Source organism: Myxine glutinosa, chromosome 1 (assembly GCF_964187855.1).
Source record: "Myxine glutinosa chromosome 1, kmMyxGlut1.1, whole genome shotgun sequence".
Classification (NCBI taxonomy): domain Eukaryota; kingdom Metazoa; phylum Chordata; class Myxini; order Myxiniformes; family Myxinidae; genus Myxine; species Myxine glutinosa.
Window position 1 is genome coordinate 115,158,377 of NC_136261.1, and position 14,283 is coordinate 115,172,659.

Below are 14,283 nucleotides of genomic sequence, written 5' to 3' on the forward strand. Positions count from 1 at the left end.
TAATTAATTAGCAGAGGCCTTCAAAAAAAAGTTGTCTAATGGCTCGTTTTGCCCCAATGATGGGGCAAGTTGATCATGGGTTCGGGGTAACTTGAGCCAGTGGGTAAGTTGAGCCACAAGAAAAAAAACAGCATGAAACATTTTGCGTCCCATCAAATTCACCGGCTCAATACAGGACAGAACAGCAATAAAACAAGTTTGAGACAAAAAGTTTAAGTCCAGATCCACTGGAAAAGCTTATTATTGATAAAACACTGAGAAAACTCATTGAAACTGGGAATGCATGAAGTATTAATGAATACACATTTTTTTTAACAATCACGCAAAAGCTGTTGCTTATAGCTTTAACAATGCAAAACAAGACAAAGTAGTTTCCTGTAAATGTTCACGTTTTTCAGATCAGATTTTTCAGTTCAATAATTGAAACTTGATAAATGCTCCTTTCCCTTGTGTGAAATTTACGCACATGTAAGAAGCACCTCGTGTCTATTACAAAGTAACATGATGTAATTGATCTAATGAAATTTAACAGTTTGAACTGAAATAATTATACATGTATTGTGTTCTGATTATTAGTAAGACACATGAATTATCAGTAAACTTTGGCTGAATGTTCATACATATGTAATCGTCAAGATTTATCAGTCAGATATGCTGATGAACTGGTTTGTATTTCAAATAATTATGAAGAACAACCACGTGCTGTCTTCCTTTTATAGTCCCAAGGCATTTTACCATTTACCTGTGATTAATGCAAAAATATTTACATAAATCATTCTTAGGAATAGGATTCCGATCTATACACAAGTATCAGTGTTACAAGAACTACAGTTTTCAACTCCAACTTGCGTATAAAGCAGTAACTTTATCTTGCACACATGTTCATGGGGTAAGATGAGCCATGGCTCAACTTGACCCGACCCAATTGATCATCTTACCCCACGGGTGCCACTTTGAATATAAACATGCTCATTTCACGTATTGATTCAATTTACAATTCATACTCTCAGGTAAATAATCTACACCATTCATGTTCACATTACTACATAAACAATTCATTAAGCTTCCATTCATTCTATTGTTATCACCCTCAAAACACCCTAACTCAAAGTTTGGGAAATTCCGAAAAAAATACAAATTTCATTAGATCTTACTTACCCCTGCTTCATATTCCTCTGCATGTGTACTCAGGAAGAAAGACTGTTGCTATGAAAGTATAGATGGCGCTCTCACACCTTCAAATATTTCACTTTCTAAGAAACATGAGGTGGCTCAACTTACCCTTAGGCTCAACTTACCCCACTCTCCCCTACTTTAAATATTGTCATCAAAGGATGTGGGAGGGGGGAATTTATAAATAGTGTTACGGATTCGTCACTTCCGTTGTTGTGGTTTTCATCCACTTGAAACATTTCTGGTTATGTATTATTATTATTGGGGTTTGAAGGAAACGGCGATTATTGTTGTTAAAAGGTAAGGTTATTGTTGTTAAAAGGCAAAAAGGGTTAATATTTTAAATGAAACAGGAAACTGGATCGAGAACCGGAAGACGACGAGGGGGAGGAAGAAGAAGGCGTGGTGAGAAAAGTCGGACAAGACGCGTGGCTTCCAGCTCCGTAGCGAGTGTTATCGAACGAATGTCGCGAGTGAACTTCGAGTTTCCTTGAAAGGAACTTCCTGCGATAGGTGTTATCACTAGAGGCTTGAGAAACCTGCATAGTCAGGTTTAGGCGTTGAGATTCTGAAGAATCCTCGCCTGGTCGCTTCGCCTCAAGTAAGAGCCGTCGGCCATTTTGACCCTCGCACTTCACTCACTGAAGAAGGTTTTGCTACGCGTCAGCTTTTCTCACCATCCTGTCGTCTGTCGGGGATGTGTGTGCGCCAACGCGGTGTTTGAAGATTACGTTGCGGTTCGCTGATTGAATTGTGAACGTGTACGTCTGGAGGGGGCCTTTGGGACTTCCCATTCCGCCGCCTGTTTGCCTTTGGTTTGGACCACGTGACTGTCTACGCTTTGCCTACGCCTCATTACTCGCCTCATCGCCTCCTCGCCTCATCACTACTTGCAGGAGGGGATCACCTTTGAGTTATAGAGACATTGAGGAGTGTTCTTTTTCACTCACTTGGAACGCAGTGAGTTATCTGACTTTAGCTGATGGTACCATCATAAGATGTATGAAGTGTACTTTTGATTGCTATTGGTTGTACCGTTATTCTGGTGTGATTTTCAATATTTGTTTGTTTATAATCATTGGTGTGGTTTCACTATTGATTTCTAACACAGAGTAACATATTTTTCTGCCGTGGCTCCTCTCGGGGCTCGGAGGTACATCGTGACCAGGGGGTCGGGGAGGAGCACGTAACAATAGCAGTAAAGTTTGGGAGGGGGGTGAAAATGGAAAGTAATTTAGAGAAAAGTGGAGAGGAGAGACCAACAACAGAGAGTGGTGAGTCGGGGACGCTGGGTGGGGGGGTGAGGGAGTTGTGTGGGGGGTGGTAATATGTCAATTTCACAACTAGAAAGAACGATCAGATTTTTCAGACCCTCGCCACTTTTGTGTGATTTTAGTGTGCTAGTTTGTTTGCTCATGTTTGTGTGGTGTGTAGATGATGCATTGACGACATAGGTTTATGGTCATACAACGGACAAACAGACCTTTTCGGCTATTGCGTCAGAGGTGTTCATTAACGCAGAATGCTTTGAGCTGCAGGTCTTATAAAGGTCTCTGCGGATCCCCACACAATGTTTAGATTTACGCTACTCTATTCAATTAATCACTATTTACCATTCCCTAAGGATCACCCAAATGAAAGCCGAACCTGGCGGTGAAAAACGGAAAATGCTTCTTAGAACTAAAAGGCGAGTTATTTACCAAGTATTTGGGAAAAAGGTACGGATCTGACGATCTGAAACGGATGTGTGGAAACTGTACGGATCTGACGATCAACCACCACAAGTAGGAATAAGGTAACACAATCCTAGGTACAATGAAAATGAAGGCCTAATCCACTAATGGTGCCACAATACCAATGCACACAACAAAGAGGAATAGGCAAAGACTTATGTAGGCATGAGCTGGTTGTGGCTGCAGGATGATGTGGCACATGGCTGGTGTGCCACAAGGTAAAGTGCGGCTCGCGGCATGCATAAATGTGACGAAGAGCAATCGTGATGAGGCCAGGAGATGGGAAGATGGACGCCTGTCTGATCTCTTGTCTTCCTCGGGCAGAAACCAAAGCAAGGAGAGAGATGAGAGAGATGTTGCTCCCTTCAAGGTCCAGCTCCAATTGCTGCATGCAGCTACTATGACCTTTGTACAATCTGGGGCCGCCCTCTTGAATTGCGGGTCCCGTCATTGGCCACCCCCTGCGGGGCGGACCATCAGAAAAGTGTTACGTCCTCAGCCATGGCTGTACAGCCGATCTCACTGCCATGGCCTGTGATCCACTGGCTAAACAGTTGGTGATGGTGTTTCCTTTCAAATGCATAGCACTTTCCGTGTGCCTTTGTGCCCAAGCCTTACACCTGGCCTTGCCTTCAAAAGGAGGTTTTGCATGATAATTATTACTCTATCTGCTTTAAAGTTTACACTCACTGCCCCCCTTTTCTTGCACGTTTTACAAGATAAATTACTTCTGGCAAATACCCTGTTACAAAGGGAATCTAACACACTCAGTCTATGCTAAAGTCTTAAAGTGATCTATCTATGGATTCTCTCCACCCCCTTCCACATGACACTGGTTTATTGTATAGATTCACGTTCCAATCATATGTACTTTATTGACGTATAAAACCACCTTTAGAGGCCATTTTTCCCCGCAAACGGGGGTTGGCCTTTTTCGGGAACTGTGGTTGTTGTTGTTTTTCGGTCCCCTTTTTGAAGCAATGTTTTACGGCCGGATGCCCTTCCTGACGCCAACCCTTTTTGCCGCCTTTAACGACAAGCAGGGAATTACCAGTGAACTGGTACTCAATTTGCCGACCTCGGAAGGATGACAGGCTGAGTCAACCCCCCTGGCGTTAATTCAGCGATTGACCGGGATTCGAACCCAGGATCCTAGGAATCCTAAGCCGGCACCCTAGCCGCTAGCCCAACACCAGGGATCCTGGCCCCAGGGGCCCTGGCCCCAGGGGGGATTGACGTATGTTGGTATTATATAGATGCGCGTATTTTTGTGCAGTAGACTATTTTTTAAGTACGTTCTTTATAGGCACACTCACATTATATTAGTACGTACTTTATTGATGTGCTCTCATTGTAATTGTACATACTTTTTTAGACGTACTCACATTCTAATTGTACATCCTTTATGGAGGTACTCGTTTGAAAAAAAGATAACGTGCAATACTGGCTACCACCAGGTGGCGTTTGTGGCCTACATTAGCAAATTTTGTGCAGACATGCAGACAATCGGACCAAGATGCAATACCCTCCTCTCTGGCGGGGGTAATAATTCTAAACATATCTTGGTATTTACCTTTAGTGTACACTGATATATTTTGCTTTCTTTTTCCATCTTCCACGTAGAACTTCCTCGACAACTTCCAAAACAACGACATCCTGGCCTTTGTAGCACGGATTTTCTTCCTGTTCCAGATGATTACAATTTACCCGCTGCTGGCCTACATTCTTCGTGTCCAGCTGTTTACTGAGATTTATGGGAAAACATATCCAAGGTTTGTGCGCTAAACAATTAAATAATTCTTTCTGAAAGATACCTGAAATATTTTCTTGAAGATTGCTGTTCACCGACGCACCTCATCAAAATTGACAGAGCTTGAGCAAATCTGCAAGGAAAAATGGGAGAAACTCCCCAAATATAGATGTGCAAAGCTGAAACAGACATATCCAAGAAGACTCAAAGCTGTAATCGCTGTCAAAGGTGCTTCTATCAAGTATTGACTCAGGGGCTTGAATACTTATGTGAATTAGATATTTCTGTATTTCATTTTTAATCGTTTTGAAAAAATTCTAAAAACATGCTTTCACTTTATCATTGTGGAGTATTTTGTGTACATTGGTGATAAAAATATAAGTTTAATCAATTTTAAATTCAGGTTGTAACATAACAAAATGTGAAATAGTCAAGGGGTGTGAATACTTTCTGAAGGAACTGTATTCTGTGAATAATGTGCTTGTCGTTTATGGCCATTCATGGAGCTGGACTTGTCCATGTAATGCCTCTTTTGATCAATCATAACAGAACTAGTGATACATTGATTACGCAATAGAGATATATTTTAATGTGTGTATATATTCATGGGTTTTTGTGTGCACATCCCCATTAGTTAGGACATGAAAGAGGATGCTCAAGATAAAGAGGATGCTTGCCGGCATTCTACAGTTGAAAGCTCTTTCTCTTCTGTTTCAATAATGAAATTGGAAAAATAGTTGTCTAATTTCATCATAATAAGTGAAGAATGCAGATATTCCAAGTTTTGTCTGAATCCGTCCTTAACTTTTTGAGATATCATGCTCAGATATCATGACAAACATGAAATGAAAGCTACTATATCCGTCTTTGTCGACAGACAAAATAAACATTGGGTTTATCAACTGGGGGTTAACAAGAATATGTTTACCATAACATGGGTAAACATATTCAGCTGAACTCTCTCCATCTCAGGTATGTCCTTCTTTAGATTTTTTTTTGTTTGTTTGTTTTTTTGTATACTGAATCGAGGCTCGTGAAAGAGCTAACATTTATTTCACAAACAAATCAACCAGACAAACAAAATATACAAAAAGAGGGAGCGGCAGACAAGATGGGGAGAGAAGGGGAAGCACACAACCACAACATTTGAGAGCAGGGAGAAGTGTGGGAGGGAGAGGGCTTGGGGGCAGGAGGCGTGGGAAGGGGGGGGGGGGGGGTGGGAGAAGTATAAAACACAAGGGGACCGAAATTAGCGGGGGTAGAAAAGATCAAGGTTTTGGATGGGAGAGGATAAGAGATGGTGGTGAACAGCTGTTTTAAAGACCTGGAGGGTGGTGTGGGATTGAAGAGAGTGAGGGAGTTTGTTCCAGAGGTGGGAGAAAAGAGGAATGAAGGAGTGAAGGTGAGCAGAAAGTCTTGATTTTGGCAGTTTAACCATAAGAGGGTTGCAGGCAGATCTTGTGCGACCTGTAGGAATATTTGGGGGACAGAGCCCAGAGAGGGCTGGGGGGGCAAGGCCAGAGAGGAGTCGGTAGAAGACAGAAAGACCACCAACCTGCCTGCGGTGAGTGAGTGAAAGGCCCTTGGAGTTAGCTTCATCGCGGGAGATTCCAATGATTCTGAACGCTTTGGTTTCAACAGCGTGAAGACGGGCTAGGTGTGAGGCAGGAGCACCAGACCAGAGGGGAGAGCAGTATTCCATAGAGCTGCGGATGAAAGCCTTGTATGTGGTGAGGAGCTCAGGTGTGCCAAGGAAGGACTTCGCACGACGGAGGATGCCCAGTCGGCGACTGGCTTTGGAGGCCAGATTTGAAATGTGGTTTTCCCAGGAAAGATCATGGCAAATAGTGAGACCCAAAAGCTTGAGTGACAGAACTTCTTGGAGAGGATCTCTTGGAGAGATATGGTGACGAAAACTGTACACAATATTCTAGATGAGGCCTCACTAAATTCCTATAGAGAGTTACCATTACCTCTTTCGACTTATAATGATTCCGCCTAACAATATAACCTAAAACCCTATTACTTTTAACTGTAGCTGCTTGAAATTGTGCTGTCTGCTTATTCCCCATATATATTACCATCCCCAAACCCTTCTCCGACGTGACACACGCTAAGACTGCCCCTTGCATCATATAATCCCTATTTTCTTTATTTATCCGTCCCCTTACACTTCCTTATGTAAAACAGCACCTGCCAATAGTTTGTCCAATGCATGAAAAGTATCTAGACTTTCCTGAATCTGCTCATCCCCAACCCCCTCCTCTGATATCTACATTATCTCCAAGCTTAGTATCACCTGAAACTTTGGAAAGTCGACTCTTTACCCCAATATCCGAATCGTTGATGTAAATTATGAATAATAATAATGGTCTGAGTACTGACCACTGATGTATCCCACTACTTGCACCTTCCCAGCCTATTATCTCCCCACTCATAGACATTCTCTGCATCCTATCACTAATCCAAGCCTGCTGCTGACTTAACGGTTAAGGTGGCTGGCTTGAGATATTAGGGTCCTGAGTTTGGGCCCCTGTCCGCCGTTGAATTAATACCAGGTGCGTTGACTCAGCCTGTCATCCTTCCCAGGTCGGCAAAATAAGTACCAGCGGGCTGGTACTAGAGGGAATAGCATCAGTGACACAGCCGCGCCCCCAAGAAAGCTCCCATATTTTGCCATTCTTTCACCCAAGCTTTATTCATTCGTAGAAATTCTGTAATTTTAACCAATGATGCACATTTCCAAAGTTTTTGGGCACGAGAAGCCATTATACAAAACCCTGGGCGCCGACTGGTCATCCTCCGTCGTGCGAGGTCCTTCCTTGGCACACCTGAGCTCCTCACCACATACAAGGCTTTCATCCGCAGCTCAATGGAATACTGCTCTCCCCTCTGGGCTGGTGCTCCTGCCTCACACCTTGCACGGCTTCACGCTGTTGAAACCAAAGCTTTCAGAATCATTGGAATCTCCTGCGATGAAGCTAACCCCGAGGGCCTTTCACTCACTCACCGCAGGCAGGTTGGTGGTCTTTCTGTCTTCTACCGACTTCTATCCGGCCTAGCTCCCCCAGCTCTCTCTGTGCTCTGTCCCCCAAATAGTCCTAAACGCCGCACAATATCTGCCAGCAACCCTCTTCTGGTGAAATTGCCAAAATCAAGACTCTCTGCTCACCTTCACTCTTTCATTCCCCTTTTCTCCCGCCTCTGGAACAAACTCCCCCACTCCCTTCAATCCCACTCCTCCCTCCAGGTCTTTAAAACAGCTGTTCACCACCATCTCTTATCTTCCCCCATCCAAAACCTTGATCTCTTCTACCCCTGTTAATTCACCCCAAATCCACTTTTTTGTTTGAAATACCGACTTCTTTCTTTCCTGGAAGTTCTAGCAGTGTCCATGTGTTTTATACTGTCCCCCCCCCCCCCCCCTCCTTGCCATGCCTCCTCCCCCCAAGCCCTCTCCCTCCCACAGATCTCCCGATGTCCCTGTTCTCTGCTGTTGTACTTGTGTGCTTCCCTGTCTCTCCCCATATCGTCTCCCGCTCCCTTTATGGTATGTTTTGTGTGTCGGTTTTTTTTTTTGTGATTGATGTTAGCTCTTACACGAGCCTCGATCTTGCATAGAAAAAAATAAAAATAAAAAAACCCTCCCATAAAAGCCATAGCTGAAGCAGCCTGGACACCAAATAAATTGCATTCAATTTGTCAGTTATCGGTAATCTGGACGAGGCTTCATGGATGATGAACATGATCACGTTACAACACCATGTGACTTACATCTCTTCGGATCGCTCACCGAGCATGTGTATTGAATCTGCTTTCAAAGTGATGAGGGAATGACATGCTTACGTCATGTTAAATGGGAGTCTCATAGAAATTGAGCACGAGCCATTAATCTCATTTTGGTTTTGAGATTTATCGAGTAAAAAGTGCAGGTGAATCTTGAACCACTCATACTTTCTAGAAGGTGCCGGGCCAACTGTGATCCCTTTTGTTTTTACTTTTAAGTCAGCCTATTGTGCAGGTGTGCAAAGTTTTAAACGGGTTTCTCTTCCTTGCAGTTTACTTCACATCTTGGTCTTGAACATCATCCTCATTTCCTCTGGAGTGGCCATGGCCCGTTTATATCCCCAAATCGGGACAATAATAAGGTAAGAACCTCCCTCAAGGGTCCAATGCCTCGTTTTGGCAACAATATCTTCCTTTTCTGGAGAAGCTTTAATAAGGGCCACCTTCACCTAAAACCCACCTTCCTCAATGAAACCTTTTGCCTTCAAGACCAGTGATGTTTCCGTCATGGCATATTTTGCCATCTCATCTCTTCTCGTGTGACATCCCCTCGCATGTAACAGTTACGTAATCACATTCCCAACTCCCTGTAATCACGCCCCTAGTCCCATGTAACACCGAGGAGACACAACAAAGCTGTCGCCTTGCTGCTGTCTGGGGAATGAATAATTGATGCTTTGGGTCATAGAGACGAGGCAGGCCAAACTGAAGTTCAAGGAAAGAATATATTTTGATTTGCATTTCAGCACAGCTGCTTTGTTCTGTGAAGCAATATTGGGATAAAATGTTAAATCTGAAATTAGCGTACAAGTATATATCTGGTTGCACAGTGGATTTGAAGAATAAAGATCTGGTGAAGACTTTTCTAGCCTGGTGAAGAGGAGAGTCGATCTGCGTCAGCAGACAGGTAGAACAATGGATGAAACCAACAGGACGCCGATTGAAGTATGCTACCGATCGTGGGAAGCAAAGATAGGCTGACGTTTCTGGCAATGTTCCTGTTTTGCTCAGATGAGTTTACGCCCGAAATTGCAGCTTCTTCTTGCTTCACCTGGCGATTAACGTGCATCAATCGATGATCTTTTGATTCCTTCCATTGTTCTACACAGTGGATTTGCCTGTGGCCCATGAGGAAGTAAAACCAGTCAGCTCTGCTCACAGCTGGGAACACCTGAGCACTTAACCATTTAAAAATGGAATACTCGAACGAGATCTTGGCTTCCCCACCTGCACAATGTTTGCATAAAGCATAACACATCATATCGAGCTGTGTGAGTCAAATAAAGTTCTTAAAAAGGATAAAATTGCTACTGTTAAATCGAACCAAAACTTTTGCTGCAGTTTCTTTCCTGTTGTTGTGTTGTGGTTTAGAAACTTGATATTCCGGCTCAAGACATTTTTCCACTTGTCTTGCAGGTATGTGGGTGCCACCTGCAGCCTTGTTTTTGTGTTTGTTCTGCCACATCTCACCCACATCTTGGCGAAATGGCGGCGTGGCACATTGAGATGGTACTCCACTATTCCACATTGCCTTCTCATGGTGCTCGGCGTGGTCAATTTTGTTGCGCAGTTTTTCATTTAGTCGTGCAAAATTCTTCAAATGAATGTGCAATGTGCACAGCAACACATTTTGGTGCAATCAAAAGGGAGGGTGGGTTGAATCTCTTTTTTTATTATTGTGGCATTAATACATAGTTGTGGACCTTAAAATAATGCAAAGGAGTTCCAATGCAAAGCAGAAACTGGAACCATTTTCCCTTACTGCTGTGCAATCATCAAACATTCATGTCTTCATTTGACTGACTCATTGACCTAGCTATTGCCTACCATGAAAACAGATTGCTGACAATTTAAGATGTTTGCTTCCTTTGGCCAGGAAAGTTGAAAATTGTCAATGCATGAAGATTTATGTGTGGGTAATAATGCTTAAAATATACAAATATATTTATATTTATATTTATATATTTATATACATACATATATATATATATACTTACCTACATATTATACATACAGTGAGGTGCAAAGGAATGAGCCTATTTAAATAAATGCCAAGCTTTCCCAAATCACGATTTAAAACACAAAATTTGTCAAAACATTGAAGATGTGTATCCATATTTTTAACTCGTGTTTATTATGGACTCAAACTTTGTCTCAACCAAATAAATGAAGGGTGAATACATTTAAGAGAAAGCTAACATTTTGGAGAGCAGTCGGACTATGCTCTGGAGTGCATTACAACATTGTTGGGAAAAGATTGCCTCCATAAACTGATTTAATCAATCCCAGATGGAGTTGAGGCACTTCTTAAGGTAAAACGGCGTCACACTGATTATTCATTACAAGAAGGACCCGCTCTATGGGAGCGGCCAGGGAGGTTGTGTTCAAACGTGTAATTCAGAATACCTCTCGCTGCATAATTTAGAGCACCTCACTGCACTGCAAAACGTGGGGACAGTAATACTGTACTGCAAAGGGTGGGACTTGTAATACCCTCTCCCACCGCTGCGGCGCTACACGATACACATTTCCATAGAGAATTGTATCCCCCCCCCCCCCCCCCCCCCCCACCAAGACCACCAGCAAATATGAAAACACCAACAGTGCATTCAGAAAGTATTCAGACCCCTTCACTTTTTCACATTTTCTTATGTTGCAGCCTCATGCTGAAATCGTTTAAATTCTTTTTTCCCTCATCAATCTGCACTCAATACCCCACAATGACAAAGAGAAAACAGGATTTTAGAAGGTTTTATAAATTTATTAAAAAGAAAAAAAATGAAATATCACATTGACGTAAGTATTCAGACCCTTTGCTATGACACTTGAAATTAGCTCAGGTGCCTCCCATTTCTCTTGATCATCTTTGAGATGTTTCTACACCTTGATTGGAGTTCACTTGTTCACCACTGTCTTCACCACTGACTTCCAGAAGGACAACCATCACTGCAACACTCCACCGATCTGGGCTTTATGGCAGAGTGGCCAGACGGAAGCCTCTCCTCAGTGAAAGACACATGAAAGCTCGCGTGAGTTTGCAAAAAAGCACGGAAAGGACTCTCAGACTGTGAGAAACAAGATTCTGTGGTCTGATGAAACCAAGATTGAACTGTTTGGCTTCCGTCTGGCCACTCTGCCATAAAGCCCAGATCGGTGGAGTGTTGCAGTGATGGTTGTCCTTCTGGAAGTTTCTCCCATCTCCACACAGGATCTCTGGAGCTCAGCCAGTGACCATCGGGTTCTTGGTCACCTCTCTTACCAAGGCCCTTCTCCCCCGATTGCTCAGTTTGGCCGGGCGGCCAGCTCTAGGAAGAGTCCTGGTTGTTCCAAACTTCTTCCATTTAAGAATTATGGAGGCCACTGTGCTCTTGGGAACCTTCAATGCAGCAGAAATTTTTTGTAGGCTTCCCCAGATCTGTGCCTCGACACAATCCTGTCTCTGAGCGCTGCAGGCAGTTCCTTCGACCTCATGCTTGGTTTTTGCTCTGATATGCATTGTCAGCTGTGAGACCTTATATAGACAGGTGTGTGCCTTTCCAAATCATGTCCAATCAATTGAATTTACCACAGGTGGACTCCAATCAAGGTGTAGAAACATCTCAAAGATGATCAAGAGAAATGGGAGGCACCTGAGCTAAATTTCAAGTGTCATAGCAAAGGGTCTGAATACTTATGTCAATGTGATATTTCAGTTTTTTCTTTTTAATAAATTTATAAAACTTTCTAAAATCATGTTTTCTCTTTGTCATTATGGGGTATTGAGTGTAGATTGATGAGGGAAAAAATGAATTTAAACGATGTCAGCATAAGGCTGCAACATGTGTGAAAAAAGTGAAGCGGTCTGAATACTTTCTGAATGCACTGTGTATACACCAATTGTGGTCATGCTGATCCTGTCGAAAGTCTGGATGTAATCTGGCAGAACTGTAGGAGGAGTAGCACGATATACAAACACACTTCTGAATTAAAGTAAGGATACACGAAGACAGATTTGCTTTTACCTATTGGAATAATTGTTGTTATATCCTTATGAGTTTATGGCAATCCCTTAAAGTGCTTTTGGTTTCATATTACAAAGATTTATTTTATCATGTGTCAATTAATACACTTCCTACTAGACTTGTACTTTTGCACCCCACTCTGTGTGTATGTGTGTGCATGTGTACATATATATACACACATATATACACACACACACACACACACACACACACACACACACACAACAGATTGCCATAAAGCTTTCTTACAAACTGCCATAGCCTCATATTTAACTTTTATCCACAACTAAATCTTTTACTGAAGAATGAAAAACTTTGGTGCCATGTCAAAATTCCGAGTGCTTGGACAACCTGCTGACCTGAAGCTTCTTCTCCTGTGCATTCCCCACCATCTTCCTCTCTCTTCATGTTCTTTCGCACTTCCATTCTGCATGGGTCAACCCAAAAACCAAAATATTGCTGAATGGAAAAACAAAAGCACAGCAGTTTTATTATGGGTATGTAACGGTCTGCTTCCCACCCTTGCTGCAATGTTTCTCATCATCTGTTATATCTTGGGCTATAGAAATGCAGTCCCAGCTGTTCCAAATACTACTCCTTCCAGCTATCCATTCCGTACCCTTTCTGGACCTTTCCCGCCGCACTCCTGGCCATTGGCTGCCCTTCCCTGTTCTCCCCTCTCGTTCTCCTCTCCTTCCCACTCCCCTCCTTCCCCCCTTCCCCCCTTCCCCCCTCCCTCACGAATCATGAGTATTTCTGGCCTTTTTATCTCTGTAACAACCTATCACCAGACTCTGTGGTATAATGGATAGAGCGTCCGCTCCGAATCTGGGAGGACGGTGGTTTGAACCCCGGCCTTGTCATGCCAAAGACTAAAAATGGTACTTGCTGCTTCCTTGTATGCAGTTAAAAGGATAGAGCAGGGACAAATAACCATAGGTTGGCAACTACCTATTGCAGCCTGTACTAGGCTTGGTGGGCCAAACGACCTTATCCTGTGTTGAAGTTTCTTGGAAGAGAACACCGATTATTATTATTAACCTCATGTTTGTGTGTGTGTGTGGTCCACTGAGTATGTTGTCATTTTATCCTTTGTTACCTCACTTTTCCATGAACATAGATCTTGCATAAAAAAAACAATTGTCCTTCAACTACCAAGAGCCCGACACCGAACTTCTTACCTTTCTACAAAGTCTAGTGGCACCTGGTCAAGGTGGTTCAGTGCATTTCCCCTTCTCTGCCTTACTTCTAAATCTAAAGGACCCCCTTGATTGGTTGTCTGATTTTTCTCCACAGGCACAAAACAATGTCTCACTCTTGATGATATTGTCTCGTGATATTTCTTTTGAGGCCGGTGTGCCACGAGCCCATGATTTTGGAACCAACCTTTTCCTGGTTTATATCACTGACTTCTCCACTTCCCTGAAAAATCCTTCGGACCATTTTGCTGATGAGTACGCCCTGTACACCATATTTCTCAGGAGAGAAGCTGCCACAACATGTCTGCAGATCTAGAAAAATTACATCGTTGGTCACTCACCTGGAACAGTCTAAGCTCTCAGTATTCCTCCATAAAACCAGGTGCACACCTGAGTGTTCAGGTGTGCACCTGGTTTTAGGGAGTGCTCAGGTGGGCAACTGAATTGGTGGGCAACGCATCTCCATCACATGCAACCACTTTGTCCACATCTGAGCAGGTAGTTGAGCATAAACGTCACCGTTTCTTTCCGGTAGTTGGGCTGCTGGTTATTTTGGTCGACAATGGCTTCACCAATTACCGATGGAGACCCCCATTATCGTTGTATCATCGTTATTTTAAATGCAGAAGCTAAATCGCGTA

At 43.1% G+C, this 14,283-nt stretch overlaps 1 protein-coding gene across 3 annotated transcripts in view; it reads left to right on the top strand.

Annotated features, from left to right (window-relative positions):
* Positions 1 to 11,004, top strand: part of LOC137427760 (neutral amino acid transporter 9-like) — an 83,148-nt gene extending 72,144 nt beyond the window's left edge. For all 3 annotated transcript variants that reach the window (XM_068117481.2, XM_068117491.2, XM_078776342.1), the window contains 3 exons: positions 4,530 to 4,678; positions 8,715 to 8,804; positions 9,859 to 11,004. In XM_068117481.2, coding sequence (XP_067973582.2) covers positions 4,530 to 4,678; positions 8,715 to 8,804; positions 9,859 to 10,024 — 405 coding nt within the window. In that variant the 3' untranslated portion in view covers positions 10,025 to 11,004. The remainder of the gene's footprint in view (positions 1 to 4,529; positions 4,679 to 8,714; positions 8,805 to 9,858) is intronic.
* Positions 11,005 to 14,283: the final 3,279 nt, after the last annotated feature.